This window comes from Ambystoma mexicanum, chromosome 2p (genome assembly GCF_040938575.1).
Source record: "Ambystoma mexicanum isolate Mex_15411 chromosome 2p, UKY_AmexF1_1, whole genome shotgun sequence".
Lineage (NCBI taxonomy): Eukaryota > Metazoa > Chordata > Amphibia > Caudata > Ambystomatidae > Ambystoma > Ambystoma mexicanum.
The window spans coordinates 1,295,435,173-1,295,459,821 of NC_090923.1; the positions used below are offsets into that span (position 1 = coordinate 1,295,435,173).

The following is a 24,649-nucleotide window of genomic DNA, read 5'->3' on the forward strand; positions in this document are numbered from 1 at the left end:
ATCAAAACTCTCACGGCAGCAACTATATTTTCACAACCGAGAACCATCTGGAGTCAAGTTTCCCAGAAACTGGCATATGTACGACCCCGGTATGGCATATGTACGAACGGTATAAAAATAATTGAGGATAAGGATACTGTTGTTCTGACCCACTTACCGTTCTCTAAGGCCACAAGCAATTCTCGTTCTCTGGGATGTCAACAAATACAGCGGCAGCAGCTTTGGCGAAGATCCGTAGTACTGCTAGAGTTAGGGGGCGGGCTTGTTTTTTCAATGAACGGAAACCAGGCTGCATCTGGGCCTCTCATTGGTGTTCTGTTTGGTCCATTGCTGAAAAGGGATGTTCACTGGATACATTTTGGCGTTCTTATCTCTACAGGAATCAGACGCTGAGCGGAACGCAGAGACGTTTGAGTGGGAATATTGAGAAGAGAAGAACCGTTTGGGCAAGACCTTATCCCTACGGCGGTTTAAACAAGAAAAGGATTTTTCTGAGTTGATTTTGTCAAAACCTGAATAAAGGATTCTTTTATTTTTTAAGCAAACACTGTATCCAGAGTCCTCCGTTACAGGGTCCCAAACCGCTGTTGCTCTATGGTTTGTTCCTGGCAGACCTGGTTCACTCTCCTGCCAGGTACTGCCACAAAGAAGATGGCTTATTTTACTCCCTATTCGTGGATGCGGGTCCCAGACCCGTCTTTGGTTGTTTCCAATACCTTTCCTGTGTTTGCTGTATCCCGGAAGAACCACCCTAGCCTGTGCATTACCCCCTTTAATCCCTCCGACTCTTTCATATCTCCCCATACCTTCTCTGGGGTTCAGATACTTCCAGGGCTCAGGGTGCACCTCTGCGGCTCACGGGTTGGTCTCCACTGTAATTGTGATGCTGGTGTGCCTTCCTGGCTTCAGGATTTGGTTTGCCTTCTCGTTGTGAATGGCAAACTCCTTCAGCGTCATCCTGCTGTGTTCTGCTTCTCCCCGGCTACTGTTCCACGCTTTCCTTTCTCGCGCTGGACACCGGCTGTTCTCCCCAACAGGGTAGGATAGGCAGTTCATTGTGGATTGCCTCCTTGTGGCGTGTCGGTCCGCGTTCTTTCGTTGCGGCTTCTCGATCCGTGTTTCTCTTCCTTTAGTCCTTCATCCTTTTTATAATGGAAAAACGGGTTACTTGGTTGCACACTCCCCCGAAGACTAGAACGTTCATCTTTGTTCCACGGGGTGTTCTTCATTAATCTGCAGCTCTTCCTCGTCTTAGTATTTATCAAACAAGCCCATACATGCCAACGCTCCCGATTTGGGCAGGAGACTCACGTTTTATTCACCAAAAACATTGCTATTTTCTACATTCTCCCTCCTAAAATACTTATTACCCCAATGCAGTCCAATGGGAAAATTCTATTCTCATGATTTCTGTCACAAAATCTTCCTCCCAGCTATGGCAAAATGTTGGCATATATGCAAGCCTCTCTAAGGTGGTCAATGTTCTTCTTCAGCTCAGTATTTATCGGACAAGTCTCCCTGGGGTAGCCTATGTACTTTTTCATCTCAGTAGAGGTTAACTCCATGGCCCTACACATATACATGGGATGGCTAGGGATGATCTTGGGGTACATGGGGTATGAAGTTGTGTAGGGGTTTGGGTGAGGGATGTCATGCCACGTTCTCCATAGATAGTCGTCCTTGTTCCCAGAGGAGTCGTCCCTCCCCATGAGATCCTCCTGCTGTGTACCACCCCCAGGGGGACTATCGGATAGTGGCCTCAACTCCCTGGCCTCATATAAAGGGATTCCCCTCGGGGAGAAGTGGCGACATCTACTCTGATTCTGTGTGTCGTTCCCTTTCCCACTCAAGCAACTGTGAACTTGTGGAGGTGATGGGGCCTTTGTTTCAGTCAAAAGAAGACAGGATGATTTGTTTCCTTCGTGTGTGTCAGATTTTCCTTCCCAGGTGATAGTGGAGGCTTGGTTGGACTGCATAGCACTTCTGTGGGCATGTCTGAGTAAAACAAACAGGGTACAAAGAAGGGGCTCTGTGAATCCTCCAGGTACCGCCTCAAGGTTCACTCAGGGGTTGGGTATCACTTCTCCTCCAAACCCCTCTGAGCCGAGAGTGAGAATGGCCTCATGCGAGTCAGCCACTGGGATATAGTGAACTCTCACTTTCCATCTGTTTCAGGTCTTTGTGTGTTTAGACTCTCCCCTTTTTTTAATTGCCGCTGGATTGCTTGTTTAGTCAGACATCTTCAGGGACACTAGTGTTTGCAGTGGTTGTGAGGGTGTAGAAAAAGGAGACTGACAAGGATGGGTCATCTTGTGGGCTACAAACCTTTATTATATCAAAAAACGAAACCTTTCTCTCCCTACTTTTAAGGGGCTTGCCCTGCCTCAACCTGGGAAAGCTTTGGTGAGTTGTCAGAATGTCCATCAAAATTAAATGTTCTCTGTCCTCTGTCAGAAACCAACTAATCCAACCCTAACACTATAAACAAGTCTTTAACTAAAGTGAAGTTTGTGTTTCCTTCACCAGGAGAATGACTCCCTTCTCCTCGTCCTTCTATTAAAGTTCTCCACAGTGTTCTTTAGGCACTGTTGCAGAAAACTTGGATTAGTCTCCTTTGCTCCTTCCAGGAAGTAGGAAAACACTCATAGCCTTATTTGACTTTCATTTACCGCTCTGATGAGGGAGATGGCTTCCATTCCAATCTACTTGGACAGCAATTCTGGGTAGACCGCTGAATTGAGGGAGATGACTCCCGACAGTCTGCTTGCTCAGTGGTATTGGTTAACCACTGCGACGAGGGAGACTCCCCCCTATGCTATCTGCTTTGGCAATGTTGTTTGGCTGACCACTGCAACAAGGGAAATGACTCCTGCTACATTCTGCTTGGGCAGTGGTGTTTGGCTGACCACTGCGGCGAGGGAGAGGATTCCAGATACACTCTGCTTGAGCAATTGTAGTTGCCTGACTTCTGCAACGAGGGAGATAACTCCTGATGCACTCTGGCTCAGTGATATGGTTCGGGTGTCACCACTGTGACGAGGGAGAACCACTGTGATGAGGGAGAACTCCTGATGCACTCTGTCTCAGTGGTATGGTGTGGGTTGTCACCACTGTGACGGGGAGAACCACTGTGATGAGGGAGATAACTCCTGATGCACTCTGGTTGAGTGGTATGATGTGGGTTGTCACCACTGTGACGGGGAGAACCACTGTGATGAGGGAGATAACTCCTGATACACTCTGGCTCAATGGTATGATTCGGGTTGTCACCACCGTGACGAGAGAGATAACTCCTGATGCACTCTGGCTTCTTGGTTTGGCTTCCTGAACCCCTCCTGCTCTTCCACCATTCCTGTAACTTTGTTCTCTTTTGGGACATAGCTCCGGTTCTTCCGGCGGTCGTGTGTTCCTTCCTCTGTGATTTCCGACACATGCGCGACTCCGTGGCAGGTGCCAGCTGGTGTTCTGGACACTGTTCCCAGACCTCACAGTCCACTTTCTGTGGCCACGCCGCCACCTCGCTTGCTTCTTCCTTCTGGCGAGCCGGCTCCTATCAGGCTCCTGTGGTGTTGTAGCATTGTCCCGTTCTTTGCAGCCTCGGCCTGGAGGAACAGCTTCTCCGCGTCTCTGGTCCTCCCAGGTTGAATCTCCCAAGCAATCTCTAGTCCATTCTTGCTTTCTTCTTTATATTGTTGACTCTGCCCTTGCGTAACGTCGACACCATCTTGGAAAGTCTCTTTGGCACTCTTCATGCCTCCAGTGTGCACATCATTGTAGTACTTGGCTGGTTTTGCCTATGGCTTCTCATGTTCTTCTTCGTCCCAGTATGATCTACATTTGTCACAGTGATGGTTTTACAGCAACACATGGTCGCACTATCAAAGGTGGGAGAAAAGGGTGACCATGAGGGTAGGGGGTTTTGTGACCGTGTTGTAGCAAGGCTTTTCCCTAGGTCGACGTCCTTATCCCCTGGAGGGGAGTCCCTCTCTACGAGGTCCTCCTGTATATTACCACCCTTAGGGGGACTATTGGGTAGCAGCCTCACCTCCCTAGCCTCATAGGAAAGGGCTCCCCTAACGAGAGAAGTGATGAGACCTGGTGAATCGTCACACTGTCCGCACTCCTTCCGGCTTCTAAGCACACCACAGAATGCCAGGGTTTCTAATGTAAGGTTCTACTGATTATCTCTGGAGCTTTTTCTCAGGAATAACCGAAAGCAGGACACATATGATATCTTGCACCAGTCAAAGACAAGGTTCTCAAGACTGGGGAGAGATTGAAAATGCAGGGGGACTCTGCAGCTCCCACACTGTACTTCGTCCCGGTAGCTCACTACTCTGGTAAATAGAATCTACTAATCTGGCTTTCCCGGGCTGCTGAGTGCCTTGCAGGTTTTGTTACAGGGTGATGCATGTGACTTTGTCACGGAACTGAGGTCCCTGGTGAAAGAATAATACGGGACATGTAATTCCATAAACCTTAGTGTTGTGAACACTGTAGACTGGTGGTTGTCACTTTAAACCGAGCATCCCAGATTTGTTGGTCTTCTTCTTTGGCTGGGCCACATCAATTATGTGCTGCAGGGAGTTTAAAAAACAAACATATGTTGATATTGTCAGGTTATGACTGACAGCCAAAGCAGTTCTGAAACAAATGTGCAAGGTCATTTGATGGCTGTTAGAAAAGATTTTCTTTTTCAGGTTTCCCTCCACTGACATTAATGGAACCACCCGACATTTTGTTATTGTTGATTCCTGCCCTGACTTTTGGAGGTAGGCAAAGCCTTTTTGCTTTTCTTCCCTTGCATAGCTTATCTGTTTTGGTGGCCCTGGTCTGCCCCTATGGCTAACCACAACAAAAGAGGTGATGGTTGGAAGGTTTACAATAAATCTTAACCTCTGGCATTGCTCTGGGCAACCTTCCAGACCATAGTTCTTTGCCTGCTAAGCCATTACAAAAGGGGAAAATCCTTCCAACCAGCACCTCTTTGTTTTGCACTATCCCTATGGTTGCCAGTGCAGGGAGACTCTGCCTCCCTTTGCGTGATTCCTTGTTTTTTTTTGTTTTGTTTAAAGATGCGCAGATCACTTAACAGTGAAATGCAACAGGGATACGTTTTACACCATTTTCTTTTACAATTCTGTTATTTTCGTGATCGTGTACAATGTGTCCAAGACAGGCTTTTGACAGCAGATCATTTCCTACCGTGTTTTTTTTCCACATATGCACTTTTGCATTTGCCCATATAATGGGCCTCATTACGAGTCCGGCGGTAACCGAGCCGGAAAAACCGGCAGGTTACCGCCGGACCCGTATTACCATTCTGCCTCCATGATTCCCGGAATCACTGGGGCATTACGACCCCGGTGACCGGGGAATTCTGGAGGCGGAATTGTGTAAATCCCCATTCCTATGGAGCCCCATAGGACTCCATGGGGATGGGGACAATGGAAACACCGGTTCCGTCTATGACTGAGCTGGTGTTTTCATGTCTGCCTGCAGGTGGGTGGTATTAAACCCGCCAGGTCAGACCTGACGCGAGTGACACCTCCCGCCTGCAGGACTCTTAATCAGCTGGTCTGCAAAGAAGGGTGGCAGCGCTTTTACCACCACCGTTCTTTCCGGACCGGCAGGGTTGTAATAATGCCCAATGCCTTTTTGTACACCGTGGGTTTTCCACCATGTCCTTTGGCCATCTTGTCCTTTAGCCTTCTTCCAGTCCTCTCATGTCAGGAAATATCATATATGGAAAGACTTTTCCTCGGCAGAGCATCTACTATCCCGGGCAAAGCATCAGGTTAGATATGGGGGCTTGTACTGTTTGGTCCCTATCCACACTCTGGCAAGGGGTATGTGTGTTGCTGGACAGATGTGGGACAAGAGGTTATCCATGATTGGACAGCTCTTGCCAGTTTGAATGATGCAGATCCTTTCCACTGGCGGTTGAGGGCAACCCAGGCTCAAATTTAGGATAAAAGGGAGACTCCTAGATCCATTCATCAGATAGTCAAGAATACTAGAACTGCAGCCCGCTGAAGACCAGAGGACAACCGTCGAAGACATCCAGCATTGCCTCCAGCCAAGACCTGGTGAAAACCTGCCTCTGTTCTTTGGCACTTAGGATGGTTTGGCAAACCGGTTTTGGAACCCTGCATGGTAATCCTGCCCTCTGGAGCCTTCACATTGGCCTGGGAACTATTCTGAGAGCTGGCCAGGTCCACCAAGGGCATCTACAGATCATCAGTCCCTGTTCAGAGTTTCGCCTTGGAGCTCTGAAGTCTCCAGCCTACGAGCAGTTCTCTTGCAGCTGCTGCTCCATTTAGAATGGGGGCCCTCTTGTGGCAGTGTCTTTGTTTTCCTCACATGACACCTATTTCTGTCTGATCCCAGTGTTTTTTTGCTGCTGCCTGCTTCTATCGTGTCCTGGGGTTCTCCTGTCATTGTGAGAGTCATGATGGTTTGCATATCGGGGTGGTGTTGGGGCCATCCAGCTGCAAAGCATCAGGAACCGTCTCATCCTAGTTTGGAAGGACTGCCTAACTCGACCCAATCCTGATACTGAAAATATCCTTTTTACCCACGGCCCCTGAAACCCCTGCAATGGAACCAATGTTTGAGGTAAGTGGACATAGCAAGTCTAGGAACCCTAGAGGTCAGAGTAAGGGGACGGGCCTGCATAGCTGTTTCCATCCCCCTCCCGATTTAGGATTGTGCGGACGCAAAGATCTGCCCTCCCTCTTTCTTGCCTGGTCATGATCAGTGGCGCTTGGGCCAAGGAAGAACTCTTCTCCCCCCCCCCCCCCCGCACCCAGGCTTCACCTAGAGTGGTGGAATTGGGAGATGCCCCCCCAATTGTTTCTAGTTACCTTTGTGCTTTCATCACTGGAATATTTTTCTCACCTGTTTGCTTTGCCAGACCTTGTTTCTTCACTTAAAACTCCTGACTACTCACAAAAGGCTTCTTTTTGGGGCTTGGGAGTCTTAAGGGCACTAGGTCCGCTCACCTTAAAAGGGAATAGAATGTTAAGTGTCAGTGGCCTTATTTTACAAGTTGAGGTTACAGTATTTCCATTGCTTTTACAATACTCGCCTTAAATTCCAATTGTTTCGGAATTACTTGTTTTGCTTGATTTGCTGCACACCATTTTTGTAACTGAATAATTTCCAAATGTCTGAAAAGTAAAATGCTGGTGTTCTCTAAAGAGAACACCCATTGTGACTGTTTATATGTGTATAGTAGCACCCAAGAGTAGTAGTTTTGGTAGTAATGCTTACCTGATATTTTCATTTCCCAGAGTGTGCTCGGGCCTAATAAATTGTGTTTTTATACTTATTGTCTAATTTGATTTATTTGAGTGTTCTTTGTGTCTTCTTGTAACATTACATCATTCCAACAATTCTTGAAGTCTAAGGGATCATTACATGTTTGCTGGTATCCCATTGGTAATTCCGGTGGGATAGCGGCAAACTGACCCTACTATTTCCACTGTCTGATATACCGGTATTACCACGATATTACTGGTGGCGGAAACGCTGATAAATCCCCATTCTATGGAGTCCGATAGGACTGCATGGAGGTAGTTCCAGCATAATTCAGCATTTCCCCATTCTATGGAGTCCGATAGGACTGCATGGAGGTAGTTCCAGCATAATTCCAGCATTTGTTTGCTGGTTGGGGGCCTGATTTAGGGCAGTTCAGGGCTGGAGGTAAATCACTGCCCCCACTGGCAAACTTGTGTTTAGCCGGTCCGGAAAAAGTGCTGGTGCCAGAATTACCAGCAATTTTTCCAGACCAGCAACCCTGTAATGAGCCGCTAAGCCTTACTGCTCTACCACCTACCTTGATTGAGTTTGGGTAGATCGAGGTGTGTTTACCTGTTTACTATAATAGGGTGACCTCTCCAAACCCTTCATCAGAGCTGGTTCTGAAAATCCATCTTAAGAATGGCTTTTACAAAAATCCATATACCACTGCAGAGCAGAAATGTCAAGGAATGTGAACCTTGTCCTCACTGTGGCCTATAGGAATCCTAGGTACGTGTCTTGTGTGCCAATTATGAGTAACCGGTCACTGTCTAGGTGCAATTGACAAAGGCTTTAGCTGTGTTATCATTCTTGGTGACTATTGTGTAAATGTACAGGTTTTGAGTGATCTCTCGAATTGGGAGTGTTGTTTTATTTGGTGAAGTGGTTGAAGCTGGGTGTTTCAGAGGCAAGCTAAAAGTGGTCAAAGGGACCTCTCCTCCTGGTATTGACTAAAGAGGCAAGGTGTGGGGTGAAGCAGTGCAATTTGATTTAAATAAATTGAGGGTCCAGTTCCATAAAGGGCGTGGTGCAATATCTTGAATTTAATCCTGTTTTGAACTGGCATAAAGTGTAGTGGGTAGGTTGTTGCTGGCGGGCTGCAGTCATGTCTGTCAGTGTGGGTTCAGAGACGGGCTTTTTAAGATTCTTGGGGGAAGACTTATTTAATGGTTGCTGCAGCTCTCCAGACATTGTGACATGAGGACACTGACAATGGTCACTTATTGGGGAAGGCTACAAAACAGAAGTTTTTCCGCCAAGATGAGTTTCTCACCTCTAGATAACTTGTGGAACTAGGGACACTGATTGAGGATGGAAGAGTCTGGCGTTGCAATAGGGACCATGGATTGTTAGGCAGAATCCTGTGCAGTTCCCTTAGGGAGCACTACAGAAGATTAAGACTACAGGTATGAGCAAGAAAAATCCCCTTTGGTATGTTAATGTTAATGTTAATGTTAATGTTAAAGGTCATTTGTACCGCGCACTATCACCACCGGAGTGGTCCCCTGGCGCTCTGGCGGCTCTGAAAGAGGGGGGGGATGGTGGGTTAGTGGGTGGAGGCTGGAAAAGTGCAAGATTGCAGTGATGTGCTGTTGGCAGCCTCAGCCCGGTGGTTCCGTCGGCTGGGCCTGGGGTGTATGCGGCCGGTAGTCGCCGTGTGCTGATGTGCGAGTCTATGTGTTTTTTTGTTTTGTTGTTGCAGTGTAGTGAAGTTCGTGCGGTTTGCTGCGCTAGAGGTTTGTGGTTGTGTTTGGTTTGGAGTTTGAGAGGTGTATGCAGAGAAGGAAATTGTTAATGGTATTCGTTAGTCATCTCTATCCTGGACTGAACCGTGTAATCTTACCCGACGGGATGCTTGTACACCCTGAGCCTCAGGAGGTATGTGCCCGATTTTCCATTCGAGGCCGTTTGAGGATCTAGCTGTCCCCTCCGCCCGCTCCCTTAATAACCTTGCATGCTCCTCCCCCCCTCCACATGACTAGCGCCGCTGCTAGTGTCCATACACCCGGTTGTGTGGTGATTGGTGGTATATTGTCTGTTCCACAGCCTCGTGGGACCTAGTTGTGGCTGTAAGGGCGGTGGGGGATGGTAAGGGTTGGCTGGAGTAGTTGTATCCGTTTCTCTGGGTCTCGCGGGTGGACCCCTGTGTCCAGCGTCAGCCCTGCTGGTGCCCCGGGTACTTCTGTCGGTTCTAGCGGTTTGTCACTGTCCTTTTTTGATGATTCGTTTGTCTTATTGTTGTTTTGGTTTTAGTCCCCGGTGTTGAAGAGGTAGGTTTTTAGTAATTTTCTGAATTTAAGGTGGTCTTTGGTGTTCCTTAATAATTTTGGGATGTTGTTCCAGGTTTTCGCGGCTAGGTGGTAGAAAGCGGTGCCTCCGAGTTTCTTCTTCATGTAAGGTTTTTGTTCCAGTCGGATTTCGTTGGTTGACCTGAGTGGTCTCGTTGGCTTGTAGATTGTTATTTTTTTTTTTGTAGGAATTCAGCTCCTTGTCCGCTGATTGCCCTGTGCGTTATGCACATTGTTTTGAAGATGATACGCTGTTTTACTGGGAGCCAGTGTAGTGTTTTAAGGGCCGGGGTGATGTGGTCTCTTCTGGATAGTTTGAGGAGTAGTCTGGCTGCAGTGTTTTGGATCCGTTGTAGCTTCTTCAGTAGGTATTCCGGTATACCGAGGTAGAGGCTGTTTGCATAGTCGATACTTGACATGATGAGGCCGACGATGGTGAGTGTTTTGTGTGTGAAGGAGAGGAAAGGTAGTATTTTTCTTGCCGTGTGGAGGAGGAAGAAGCATTTCTTGACTGTTGCGTTTATTTGCGGTTCTAAGGTTAGGGTGTTGTCCATCAGGACTCACAGATTTTTTACTACCTTAGATGGTGATGGTATAGATCCCATTTCCGTTGGCCACGGGATGGCAGTTTCCTTCTCTTGGTCTTTGGATATGATCATGATTTCTGTTTTTCCTGGGTTGATTTTCAGGTTGTTGGCATTCATCCAGTTGAAGACTTCTTTTAGACAGTCGGTTAGGTTTGAATGATCGGCTTGGGTGTCTTCGATCTTGTAGATGATTTGAGTGTCGTCTGCATAGTTGTAGCATTTGATGTTGCGTTTCTTGAAGATCTGTATCACAAAGATTTAGTTGGTAGCTGTGGCTAAGCAGTCAGACCTATCTCAAGAGGGAGATTAGCAGTATTCAGGGTTTACACGATAGGTATTACAGTACTATGGCACAAGAAAACCCTGACCAAAGCTTTGTATTAAAAAGATAATATATAGATTTATTTTATACACATCTGGTTCGACACATAAATCACAGTTGAGAAAGCAAGTGAAGTTTAGTCAAGGAATGTATATACAACTCCCTAGTCAATTGCAGACAAGTTTGCGGTAGAGTGAAAACTGAGCAAAACGGCACAGTGAAAACCAACTACAAATGGCACTCTAGCAATTCAGAAAAGGGGAGGGAAAGCACAAGTTAAACCGAAATATCTTCAGACACCGCCTGGCAACACTTCCCTGAAGTTTTGTGAACAAGTAATGCACAGCAATACTTTAGCAGAAAGATAAGTAATTGAAAACTGAGCAAAATGGCACTTCACAAGTTAAAACAGTAGGAAGGAAGAGGTGCTTAGAAGATTCGAGTGCATCAACACATTTCACATTGAGAATCAATCTAGTGAGAGCAGATCTAACAAATCAGCCAGAGTCAATAGGCCTGAGCTAGAGTCAGTGGTACAGGACCTAGAGTTTAGGAGCGAAAATATTCAACCCAACAAGTAGATAAAGGATTTCAAACACCTTTAGGGCTACCAGACAGAAAGGGAGGCCTGGCGGAACAAAGTACCTTTAAATGAAGAAGTGGCTCCTGTGGTGGTGGTTGTTCCTGGTAGTTCCTGCAGTTCGGGGGATCCAGCATAGGAAGAGAGGCTCTCGTTGTGGAGGAAGGTTTGAGTTACTGCACTACCCAGGGATGAAACCAGCCGCGGTGTTGCCAAATGAAAAAAAGGTACGCTCCTTTAAATCGCGGTCCGGGTGGATGGCTGCCTGGCTATCCGGCCTCCAAGTGCTGGGCACTGGCGATTCGACCAAGGCAGGTCCGAGGAAGCGATTGGTGAACTGGTTGGTCCCGCCAGCTCAAGGGAAGAAGGCTCTTGCGAAGATCTCCTCTCGTCGTGTGGAAGAAAAGTGGTGAGACGCTGCAGCAGGGCTTCACCGGTGGTGCAGGTGCTGAAGATGTCCGTGGCTTCTCTCCCCTTCGGTTCCGTAGTTCCAGTGGCGACTTCTTGCTCTTCCAGTCCACAGGACCCTGCTTTTATGCAAAGAGAACCCCATTCATACAGCCTAGCTGTCATATACACAGTGGAGTGGTCATCTTGGCGGGAGACCCTCCAGCCTATCAGGATAGAGTGCGACATGGGTTGCGGAGGGGGCCTACTCCCCCTCCCACACAATGGACCCACCCCAGATCAGTGGCGCCGAAAGGAGGGCTTCTTGGCAGAAGCCCGCCAAAATGACAAACAAAGGATCCCCGACCTGGGTTAGGAGTTTAGAGTAAGACACGAGAAAGAATTTATATTAAAGTTCTAGCAAATAAAACCTACCGGAGTAAAGTTAATAATAAAATAAACCGGCGGTATGTTAGAGGCTGTCAGAAAAAGTGGTAGGCTCGAACAATGGGAAAATCCCATAGGAAAATATTTGCGGTCCAATATTTATGGTAGTAACCACTGCCACCAGCCAGAAACTTTAGAGAGAGGGACTTTACGGTACCCCCTCGAAAATGAACCTAAGGGAAAAACTGTTAACCCTTTCCAGTACCTCCATAGTAAGATGGGTTGTACTGGTTAAGTTCATAAGAATTGACTAGTAAAGTCAATGGGGACTTTACATGCCCTGGGAGACAGTAGTCAGTCCCAGGGTATGGAGTCTATGTTTCGGGGTCGCTACGACACCCCTGTGTCACTGCACTGAGGGTGCTGTGTAACACATGTGAATAAAGATGGTTCCTATGGGGGAGAGAAAATCCCATAGGCATTAAACACATAAATAGCCTAGAACACACATAGCAAACATGCCTAAGAGTGGGAGAAAGAGTCTCACTCTTAGCAGATAAAAAGAAACAAACCCTTCAAATCCAGCAAAGCTGCTGGGGGACTCTATAGGTAAGGGAAATTAGCCATAGAATGAGAATTCTCCCTAACATGGATGTTGGACATAAAGCTTGAATCTGTGAGTTTATTTGTTTCATAAAGCGCTGATCAGGCCCAAATAGTCATCTGAGAGCTTTACAGAGAAAAGCAAAAAGGAATCCGTAGTGTCAAGATCATACAAGAAGATATTCAGAAACATAGATGAAGAATATTTACACAAGGAAGAGTTTGGAATGGGGATTTGTTATTGCAATGCCTAATTAACGATTTCTAAAATTCAAAAAATAATTTTAACTTTATCAGTATTTCCTAAAGTTTGCATTGGATACATTGTGGCTATTTCTTTAGTAAATAAAATATTATTTTCTTGTTCCTAGCAAAGCTCTTGCTGATTATTCAAAGAATTTCATTGTGTCTGTGATAGTTGGAAAGGATCTTGTTCCAAGGTAAGATATGCTGTTTTACAATTCGTTTATTGCTCAGTGGTTGTGTGTTCTACACAATGCAAGTCAATAATTGTTCATTTTTTCATGTGCCAACCAGATTAAGCATGCCTAACATGGAAGATCTTAAAAGCAGAATATTGAGAATGGTTGCCAACTGTAATAAGCCTAAGGTAAGGGAGATATGTTGCCAAATAAAGACTCCAAAATCAAATCTGTAAGAATAGTCAAAGTGTATGTTTGAACAATGGATACACAGGTCATGTGTTAATCAGGTTTCAAGTGTGTCTGTGTGTTTGTGGTCATAGTCTTCTAATAAAAGAGCACTCCAATTACAGTTTTTCTTCACTAAAATCCACCCTCGACTTTCCATTGGCCCTGTTTTAGTAGTTTCACAATCTACATGCCCACCTTTGTAAGTCATTTGGCACTGCTGTCTGCCTTGCATTGTTTGTAACATGGAACCTCCTCTGCAATTAAGAAGGATTAACTCTTGCAGAGTAATATATTTCCTCCTCAAAATATTATGTATTAGGCACCATGCTTTACCACTCGAACATAGATTCCCCTATACCATCGATCAAGAACCACCTCACAAACATGAGGCCATACAGCAGAATAGTTGTAGGAATTTTGAGGCAAGTTTCTCGTCAACGCATAAGTGGGGTTGTGTCAATGCTGAAGAATGGCTTGACAGTCAGTTAGTAAGGCTCAAGGGACTTATTGCAACAAAAGAAAACTAATGAATTACGGTTTTAACCAGTGGTCGAAGTGTATGAAAAGAAGTTGTGGCACTATGTGCTGGCAAGTGAGTGAAACAGGCACTCGGAGACCAATCCACTTCTTTAATTAGCTGTTTGAACTTCGTAACATAGGTTAACATATCCTGAGAGCCTTGTTGGAAATCCAAGAGTTTTTCATGAGTGGTATAGACCACATCTGGGCGATCAAACATTGCTTTAAATGATGCAAGGAAACCTGCATAGTTGTCCAATTACAGATCCCCAGTGGAAACCAAAGGTGTTGCCCAAGAAAGCACAAACAAAGAGGTGATGGCTGGAAGGTTTAGAATGAATATTAAGCACTGGCATTGCTCCGGCCAACGCTCCAGACCATTGTTCTTCGCCTGCCAAGCCATTACAGAAGGGGACAGACCATATGCAAATCAGGCTTGGCCACACCCCAAAAGAGGCAGTCCAGCCCGAACTGCTAGGCCACCTCCCTTCTGCACGAGACCACAAACATCCCCAAACATGTTTTGGCCTTGTTGGGCCTCATCAGTGAGGAGTAGCTTGGGTCTCTAGGCCCAGCAGGCACAGGACCCACGTCTTGGCATACCCGTCCCACTCGGGGTGACAAAGCAAAAGCAAAGGGGTGATAGCTGGAAGGTTTAGAATGAATCTTAACCACCGGTATTGCTCTGGACAACCCTCCAGATCATCGTTCTTCGCCTGCCAAGCCATTACAGATGGGGAAAGACCATATGCAAATCAGGCTTGGCCCCACCCCAAAAGATGCCAAAGTAAGTAAATTGCCATTTAAATGTGAGATGATAAACTTCACCTTAGCCCTATCGGAAGCATAGAAATGGGGTTTAAAAGTGAAATGCACCAAGCAAGAATCCAGGAATGATCGTAATTTTCTTGGAGAGCCATCTTATTTCTCCAGAACTGTTCCTAATGTGGGGCTTTCTTTTGCAAGTACATCCCTAGTCAAAACCATCTGGCGAAGAGCAGCATTTTCTGCCTTGAGATTTTGCATTTCTGTTTTCAGCTCATGCATTCCACATATCAAATCTTGAACTGGGCCCTTTGTCACAGGAGTAATGGTCTGGTGCTGTCTCAAACTGTCAGAAATGTCAAACAACAGTTTGGCTCACCTGTGATTTCTTATGAGACAATTTGTTAGCCGATTTTCCTTGATGAGTCTTCTGATTTCCTTTGCGATTTTTCTATTTTGAGCGAGGGTCATGAAGATAAGGACGAGACTCTTCAGATGCCACCCTGCCTGAAAGGTATCAACCCAGGCCAGGTAGCCTCCAGAGTGGAATGCAATAGGCACAGGAAAAAACCTTCCCAAAGGAAGTAAAATCCTGTGTGAGCTGGAAGTGATGAGAAGTAACAATGAGGCTGTAGCAGAGTTCCAAGTAAGTGCCTAGAGCCGCCAGATGAGGAGCGTAAGGAAGCGAAATCCCAAAGGAGGACGTAAGCTAGAAGAGAAACATATTTCCAACCAGAGTCAAAACGAACACAGAAGAGGAAAGCTGAGGAGGGACAGCAGGACAGGAATACAGGAGGAGGAGAGCAACAGAGAGGGACAGGGAAATGGAACAAAAAGAGGAAAACATTGAGGAACAAAGTTCTGAGAAAGGCAAAAGGATTGGCAAGCATTGAGAGGCAAGATCTTGGTGCTCGCGTACCTGTTTTGTAAATGCAGGCAGGGAGTAGCAGTCTGTACATGGAGTCTTCCTAAACAACTGTAGCACGTCTTCCGCTTCAACAAGGAGCAACAGAGCGCCTTGTTGGAAATAAAAATGGCGCCCATTAACTGAGGTGTCATTCGCCACGAAGACCAAAGTGACCATGGTCTTTAATTAATTATATGTTTACTCCACTGCAGGGCGTGACCTGCGTCAAGCAAATGCGGATGCACTTCAGAAGCTGATAATCAACATCTGTGGCTTGAAATTTCAGACCCAGATCTTCCCCAGAGCAGGCAGGACTTGCTCAACTCTGGATCGGGAGAGGCTAAGCAAGTGGCACAGGATTTAAAGGAACTATCACTCCACCACATAGTTCACCGCATAGGCACTGTAAGACAAGGGACGAGTGTCGAGGTCAGATATGAGATGATCTGCCTGGATGTATTCCACTAGGTTCACTACCGATGATCAAAAGTGTATCCTGTATTTGTGCTTCATTGGAACTGGCCTCTTTAATTTGTCTACAGATGAAGAATTTAACATTAAGAAGGCTAGCTCTGCGACTGTCAATTCATTTGACATGCTCATGAAACATTTGCACGGCAAGGAAAACCAACGTCAAGGTTCAGAATGTTTGGTGGAAACCGAGACTATCGGGAACAGAGAACCAGACAACCAGACAACCAGAAAGGTTGCAAACAAATCATGTCCTCGTCCCAGGTGTTCTGATTTCATCCTTTCCATTCTTCTCCCAGACTTGTGCCTCCTTGTCATTTAGGGCAGGTCAGCCTTGCATGCAGATTCTTGGTGTCGCCATTTCTCTGATCCCTGGCTGCCTTCTGTGGTTTCAGGGGTGTTTCATCTCCCTATTCCTTCGACCCCTCCTTCATTCCATTGTCTACTACATATGGGTTCACCAGCACTTTTGCTGTAGATGTCAAAGCTACTTGAGAAGAGAAATGTGAAGTTAGGCCCCTCTCTCTTGTATCTTTTCAGTCCCTCAGAAAGCATAGGTAGCTGGGGGGGGTCCAAGGACCTGTCTTGTTTCTGTCTTTTTCTTCCACCAGAAAAGTTCAAGAGGGTAATGCCAGCCAATTGTTCACAAGATGTGTGCTATAAAATGCACCCTTTCAACCCATTTGAAAGCATTTCTCTGGGGGAGAACCGTACTGAACCAGTACCCCCTTATCACCCTACCCCTGCTTGACTTGGGCTCCCTTGATACCCTTGATTGCACAGACATATATTGGGGAAAATATTAAAACCCCTTTAATGACAAAATTCACTGGCTGCCACTGTGCACACCCCCAATTGACACAGTAGGTGGGGCATCATTTGTTTCACTTCAAGTTATTTGTGTTCGCTAAGCATAATAGCACAATAAAATATATTTCAATAGATATTTCTCATTAACAAATGCTTTCACAGTCAAAATAAAGTGTGCAATACACAAAATCTATGCAAAAGTGGTTGTAACATTTCAGATGAAAGTTAGATCTAATACTTGCCGCCTCCCAAATCCTTAAAGTTGAATAATTATAATTGTTCTTTTATAACGCACTTAATACCAGAGATTGGTTTCTAAGCGTGTGATCGGGATTCAAACCTGTGTTGCACTGCGTTGTCTTGCTTCCAAGACAGATGCGTTGCCCTCACTGATTCACTGCCAGGGATATGGACCCCATCTGCAGGATACTATTCAGTGCTTAGGTTCTGGGGAAGATAAACTTGCTGTAGGGTTATTGTTAAAAGAAAGTAGCTTTCTCTTTGCTTAAAATGTGTTTGTTCTTTCACTTGTTGTTACTTGTTCGTGCCGGTTCATACAAAAGATCAAAAAGGAAACTGCCAATGTTTTTTTTCTTCTTTTAAATAAATCTTTTTATTGAGCAAGAAATTCATATTCAACAATAGCCACAGGATATATCAAAGCATTTTACAACTGTACAGCCTGGAGGTAACAAACAATAGTAGTAACATGGTGCAATCACGGCACGCGGTAAGATCATAGGGACCAATGCAATTGATGGCACAATAGGGATAACAACACGTATTTGGCAGTGTTCCTAGGTTCTGTGTCAGTAGTTAGTGAACCACTGGATAGTAGGTGGTTTACACGCTATGCCAGGAAATCGGTGTGCATTATCCAGCAAAGGAGACCACGCGCTGTGGAATTTCCACACTCGGCCCATGCTTTTCCCCCACCGCTGTATCCCAACACTTGACCCAGCACATAGTAATAATGCGCCCCTCGGGGTCCCTCCAGTGGCGGGCTATTGTGATCTTGGCTGCAGTTAGTTGGTGCATATGTAGGCCTGGTAGGGGGCCTGACATGGGGTACACTTGATCCCCCCCCCCATATCGCCCAGCAGTATCACACCAGGGTCCCAGGGAATAGTCAACCCAGAAATGCGTTTAATTCGAGCAAGTACCTCTTTCCAGAATCGGGTGTATTTCTCGCATGACCAGAGAAGATGGAAGAGGGTTCCCAAAGCCCCACAACCCCGCCAACATAGTGGCAAGAACCAGGGGTTGCTTTTGTGTAACGTTTCAGGCATTGCATGCCACCTATAACACGCCTTTACTGATCCCTCCTTATTTAGTTAATCACTTGGAGCTACCGAATGTGCAGGCCAAGATTCGATTCCATTCCTCCTATCCTAGTTCCCTTCCTAGGTTCCTCTCCCGTTTTTCCATGTAGCCTTTCTTAATTGGGGGGTTCGACCTGTCCAGTACCCTATACAAGATTGGAACCTTTCCTCTAGGTGCCATTCCTGTGAGCGCAAGTTCTAATGCATTAAGCTCACCAACCCCGTGTGATCTTGTGGAGGGATATGACATCCGGTGCCAAAGGTGGGCTATCCTCATGGGACCTGGAATTTGACTGTGCATTCTTTGAAGCACAGGGGGGTCCTATTTACAAAGATGTCTCGGAGAAGTTTGTCCACCCTCCAGCCATCTTCAAAGATCCACTAGGTCACACCCAGGCCGAAAGACTTGATTACCCCAGACTGGGGTGATGGGATTTTGGAAGGCCTTGATCCCTCGCTTGCACATCGCCCTTCTCCACTAGTGAATTGTAGTTGTAGTGGAAGTTAGTGGGCCGGTCGCAAGTGGCACAAATGAAACAGGGGAGACGGGGACCAAGCCTCCTCAATGTGCTTCTATTTGGGGGGATCCTCTTGCATTTTCCATGTAAATGCATGAGATAGTTGAGCGGCCAGGTTATATCTATAGGCGTCTGGGACTCTGAGCCCCCCATTCTTAACACCCCAAAGCATCACTTTTCTCACTATCCAAGTTTTTTTTTCCCCATACGAATGCCATCATCTCCCTCTGCAGTCTCCCTAGATCTGCATCTGGTATTTGTACTGGCAGGGCGAGGTAATGATTGATAAGCCTGGTAACCAGATTCATTTTGAGGGAGATGATCCTGCCAAACCACGAGATCTCCTGCTTGTGCCAGAAGTCCATATCTTCTTGCAACGTTTTGAATAGCTGAGGAAAGTTAGTTGGTATATCCGAGAGGTCTTATTCGGAATTTGGACGCCCAGGTAAGTAATATCAGATGCGCCCCTTGGCACCGAACTGAGTTTTGTAAGCCCTTCCAGATGCTTTTTTGGCACCCCCATGCCGCTAGATTGGCATAGTTGATCCTGAAGCCTGATGCCAATCCAAACGGTTCGATTTCTCGAAGTAAGGATGCAAAAGAGGCATTCACGTTGGTGAGGGTGAGCAGCCCACATGCAATCCTCGAACTCCCGGGTCGTCACAGATTCTAGAGCCAAATGACTCCATTGAATGTGCGAAGATTAGAGGAGAGAGAGGGGGGTCCTTACAAGGCCCAAGAGAGGTTTCAATATTGCCCTGTTGATTCTAAGCTATGTGGAGAGTTGCTGGTAATTAGCCAGGGCTCATTTTGTAAAGGCTGGGCCAAACCCATAGTGTGTTAGGACCCTGCCAATGTAGCTTGCCCCAGTTCACCAGGTCGAACAATGTATGTGCGTCAGGGGAAGTGACAGAGTTAATTTATTTTATTTACGGTTTGTTTTACAAGGTTGGGTAATTCAAAATAAAAGTGGGATATTCCAGACAAAATAAACGTCAGGATGGCTTTCTTGTTGTTAACCTAGGAACCTCCTCTTCCCCACTAGTTCTTTTACAGGGAGCTGGTAACTGGCCCCCCCACAACCTCAGAAGTAAAATAAAGTCTCTTTACAAGAGAGATGACCTGACACCTTCCGGGACATTGCAGTTTTAGAGATACCCCTTCTTCTAAGGCTAAACTTCCTGCAGGGTTTCTAGGTTCCCATATCTCACTCTTGCATATATTCGTGTGATCGAGCAGGCTAGAGAACATAGCCAGCAGGGAGTGCAAAAGAAGGGATCCCTGGGGTCTGCCTGGACCTGTGCCTGGTCTATCTTCCCCAACCTCTCAAAACTCACAATAAACTCTTTGTCCGTAGCCCATACATCCTCGCACTTTCTAGTCCTGCCTAGGGCCTCTTGGAGCCTTCTTATACTTTCTAGATAGGTGCTATTTGCTCTCTCCTTCTGATTCCTCTCCTTCTCACCTGACGTTGCTGGCTAGACTTTTTGTCATCCTCCTAATGTTACCCCTGTCATGAAAGATTTTCTTTTTGCTGTGTTCGCTCCATTTTGCTGTTGTTTTGAGTCTGTCCTGACTTTTGAGGCAAGTGTCACCTTTTCACTTCTCTTGCCTTGCTAAACTCATCTGTTTTGGGGCACTGATCAGTCCTTATGGCAATCATTGCAGGAGATTTCTGTTCCCCAATGTGAAATTCTCTCTTTATTTCACACTGCACACTTCACCTTAGAGTGAAGTGTGGTAGGGATACTTTTTATCCCTTTAACTTTGTTTTTAGAAACTTTGTAGTTACTTCCATGATGTGTCCAAGATGGACTGGTAGCAGTGGGTATTTGTGCACCATGTTTCTTTTAATTCTGTCACGCTTTTGCATTTGACTGCTTAATGCCTTTTAGAGTACTGTCCATTGGCCATATTCACTGTCTGATGTTATCACCTGCTCCACCTTTTCCATCACCTCCTTATGCGCACTTTCACCCTCTGATGTTATCAGCACCCACTTGCTTCTCTTAGCTCTGACCACCACTTCCTGGATTCTACTGCTGCCAATCCTCTACTCTCATCTGTCTCTAACTTCTACTTCTGCTTGCCAGTCTTCTCCAAACATGAGCCTCCTTTCCTACAATGCAACTGCCTAACCGGATTGGAGAGAGGTATAGTGGGTTCCCACCTGCCGCTGTGTAGGTCTTCCATCAAGGGTCTGCATCTGCGTCTGGTAATTTGGTGAGAGCAGTGATTGGCTACCCCTCTTATGTACACTTAAGGCTTCTTTGGGGGCTGGGCTAAGGCTATACCTGACTGCCATTGTGAATTATAACTTTTCCTTCTTTGGCCCTTCTGGCTGCTGCCGGTGTTGTGCTGAGCTCCTCCTAATGTGTGATTTTACGGCTGGAAATAGTGTGTATGCTGTTGGAGCCTTCTATGCATATCATGAGTGAACAAGAATGTTTTTTCCGGTGAGTGAGTTAGGTTTCAGGGAACAGTGCAGCTGAAACTTTTCTACTTGCACTGATTGCTGTTTTGGAAGTCGCAAACTTGCAACATGGTATCAGTAGTTCTGCAGAGTTCACAAGAAATACTGCAGGCTCCCAACGAAGCGCTGTCTAATACGTCAAATAATGTTGTAACAGTATCTAAAGACTTGCTTTTGTCGATGAGAAACGCTCTATCTTAAAGGGAAAATTTCCTTTTCCTGTTTCAAAAGTTTGGGTCTGCTCAGAGAAAGCTTCAGGTTCCCTTGGTTGGAGAAGAGGGATTTCTAGTGTAACCCTACAGAGTTTCTGAAGAGTTTATGATTGGGGCAAAGCAATCAGTACGTTGCTCTAGTGGGCCGGTCGGTTGGGTTATGTCTGGCCTGAGGGGCGGCAGTTTGATTGTTCCCTGCCCACATGAATGGGACCAAGGTGGGGTCACCAGGCGACCTTTCCTCATGTCACCATGTGCCCAAAATCTAGTGGCTCGGGTAGTACATGTCCCCTTGAGGCACCCCCTTGCCATTAGTAAATGGATTGAGTGCACTATTTCTTCCCCAGGGAAGTATGTGTTCTAGAATAAAGGAAAGGTTCCACATCAGCCAAAAGAAATTCTGAATTGGAAAGCATTGGTATCTGAAGAAAATCGATGGGGGCAATCAAATGTTTCTGCAATCTCCTAAAGTCACCTTTTACTTTACTTTCTCCCACCTCTGTTTGATGCATAGTAATACAAGTCCATACCTATTTGAATATGTTTATTGCAATATTGCAGTGAGGCTGCATTTTCACTATGCAGTTTAATGTTCAACCTCATTAAATGAGAATGCTTGTTGCAAGAACAAATGTTGCATACCTGCAATGTGCCAGGGTAAAATATCCACCTGACTTGTAATATACATGTGAGCTTTGTAGCTGAGTGATGGATAGAGTGAAGTGCAGAGGGAAAAAAGTATATTGGTCTTTGGGGGTTGAAAATGTAGAAAATTGATCATCCATTTAAAAAGGAGTAGCTTGGATTAATTAAAAAGAAATGGGGGAATGGATGAATATGAATGAATTCATCTTTATTTCGAAGGACATGAACTTAAATAAAAGATGACGTACAAAACAATACAAATTTAGAAAAATACTTCGAGTTATTTAGCATAATAAAATGGCCAAAATACGTTCAAGCATAAACATTTGAAATCAGTGCAAACAGTCATTCGAGCAAGTTGTCCACAATCAACTGAATTGTGGCTTCTAAATACATGTACACAGCCCATGCAGCCTCTTTCGATAACCGTGATAGTATAAAACTAGTTGCTTCTTTTATTGAAGTACAATTTGAATTCCTTAAAATTGTAATTAAAAATCTAGACCTGGGTTTATTCCAAAGTGGACAGAAAAACAAAAGATGAACCAGCTCATGGTTTAGAGTAACATTTCATGGACATCGGATATTCGATTCGGAGCCTATATAGTTAATGCCGTCCAGTCCCTTAACTAGCGACAGTACACAGCTTGTCTTCAGGTGTAGCAAGACACTCCTCTTTCGTTTATAATGAAACCAACACATATAATCTGCATTATTCCCACTGCAACCATAGTCATGGCTCCTGAGGACTGACTGCTTTTTTGGACTCAAGACGGCCACACGAGTCCCTTCTATACTCCATATATTTTTGTCGCACCAGTGTAACATCAGCTTTCGAAACATTTGCTGGAACAGCATTAAGCCCTAACAAATCAAGGCTCCCAAATGCTTTGTTCAGAGAGTTTAGCCAGGTAATATTTCTGCAGGTATCTGAAAGTTTCAGATCCTGTAGGATCTCATGTGTTAGATGATGCTCAGTTTGTGATTATAGTCTTGTCCAAAATAACAAAGGCTTTAAGCTTATAGGATCATTTATATAGTCCAACCTTAATTCTCGATGAAGCAAATATATTAAGGTACTCTTTGTTTCATTGGAAACCTTTCAGAGGAATCAATTTTCCTTAACCTGAATCGAATGGACTGGAGACAGACCTCAAACATCTGCACCATAAACGCATGACGCAACAGGTTTAGCCCGGTAGATGTTGAGTGTTGGATTAATAGTTACCCACCCATCTCTAGTTTAAACCTTTGCAATGCATCACAAGCCTGTGCACATTTCCGTGTTGTTTTGGCAAAATGATTAGACCAATTTGCCCTACTATTAAAAGTCACCCCTAAATAAGTGAATTTGTCCACCCAATGAAGCTTATGTCCAGATGCAAAGGTATGAGGCAGGATTTTAAATTGCCTACCAACACACATAACTTGATTTCTTTATATTGATTGACGAATCTGTGCCCCACATATATTTCACATAGGCATTAACAAGTTTCTGTAGTGCTGACGGAGTGCTTCCCTGCGACATCGGCGTAAAACAGCACAGTTATATTCCCCGCCGCAACTCTAGGTGTATCTTTTGTGACTTTATTTAGTTCAGCTGCCAAATTGCAGACATAAAGGTTGAACAATAGTGGGGCCAGGACACACCCTTTACTGACCCTGCGTGAAATGTCAAATGATGGAGATAGTTTTCCTTCATTGTTCAACTTCACTGCCGCCTTCAGGTGCGTATGTAGGGAGATTAGTATATTCAAAATGGGCCCCGGTAAGCCCATCGTTTGGAGTAAATTCCACAGCTTTACACGGTGTTCCCTATTGAATGCGTGACTAAGGTCCATGAACCCCAGGTAGGCTGGACAGTTATAGCCTTTAACATACTTGTCCAAAATCAAGTTGAAGTTCAGGACCTGCTCCACTCTGCCAATTCATGCCCTTTACCCATAGTGCTTCTCTGGCAGAATGTTACTTTATTTCGGCCAGTTTACTATACGAGGATGCATCACCCTGCCCAGCCATTTTGCATTGGCATCAATCATGGATATTGTACGATAACAGCTGGAGTCCATCATGTCTCCTTTTTTAAATATCGAAATTATTATGGATTCCTTCAGCTATCTCGAAATACACTTCTGGCCCCAAACTCGTTGAACATTTCAGTAAACACAGGAACCCATATTTAATGTTCCTGCCTAAATATGTCTGTCACCACCATATCAGGACCGGGGGTCTTTCCAATAAGGATGGAGAACAGGGCTTTTCTTTACCTCGTCGACCTGAAACTCCGAAAAAAGGCAGGTCAGCTGTAATGGGACCTTGAGTGTACCGATAGATGTTTCTGCATCAATACCCTCTCCCCCACAGCTGAACAACCTTAAAAAATGATCGGTCCAGGCCAAGGAAGCAGGGAACCCTCTCGATCTATCTATTGATGGGTTGTTGCCCTGGGAGACTATCTTCCAAAAGTCACCTCTTCCAGTTGCTGCCAACGTTTGCCCTTCCATGCCTCTTTTGCATTTTTCAGTGTGACTAGTTATTCCCGGTATAACATACGCCGTTCTAGCATATTTTAAAGGACAATATCGGTTGGTAATTCATAGTCACTTCTGTCCCCCTTCTGAAATGTTTTAATTACCACTGATCGTTTCCAGGAAGGGGCGTAGGTCCCTGTGACTTATTAACGATCATTGAAAAGGCTAAATGGATACGAAACTGTCTTCTTTTGAATTTGAAAGGCATAATTGTATCAGATGGAATGAGAGATATGCGTGGTATAAGAACAGTATCTAAGTTTAATCCATCTATTAGACAAGCTTCTATGATGTGTCTCTGTAGATGCGTAATTGTCAACCTTGTTCCATTGCATAGTCCCTGTGATGGCATAAGATTGCGCAG

General features: G+C 45.4%; 1 protein-coding gene across 2 annotated transcripts in view; it reads left to right on the forward strand.

The window, feature by feature from the left end:
- DAGLB (diacylglycerol lipase beta) overlaps positions 1 to 24,649 on the forward strand; it is a 948,044-nt gene that overhangs the window by 879,488 nt on the left and 43,907 nt on the right. For both annotated transcript variants that reach the window (XM_069645622.1, XM_069645623.1), the window contains exons 12-13: positions 12,831 to 12,899; positions 12,997 to 13,069. In XM_069645622.1, coding sequence (XP_069501723.1) covers positions 12,831 to 12,899; positions 12,997 to 13,069 — 142 coding nt within the window. The remainder of the gene's footprint in view (positions 1 to 12,830; positions 12,900 to 12,996; positions 13,070 to 24,649) is intronic.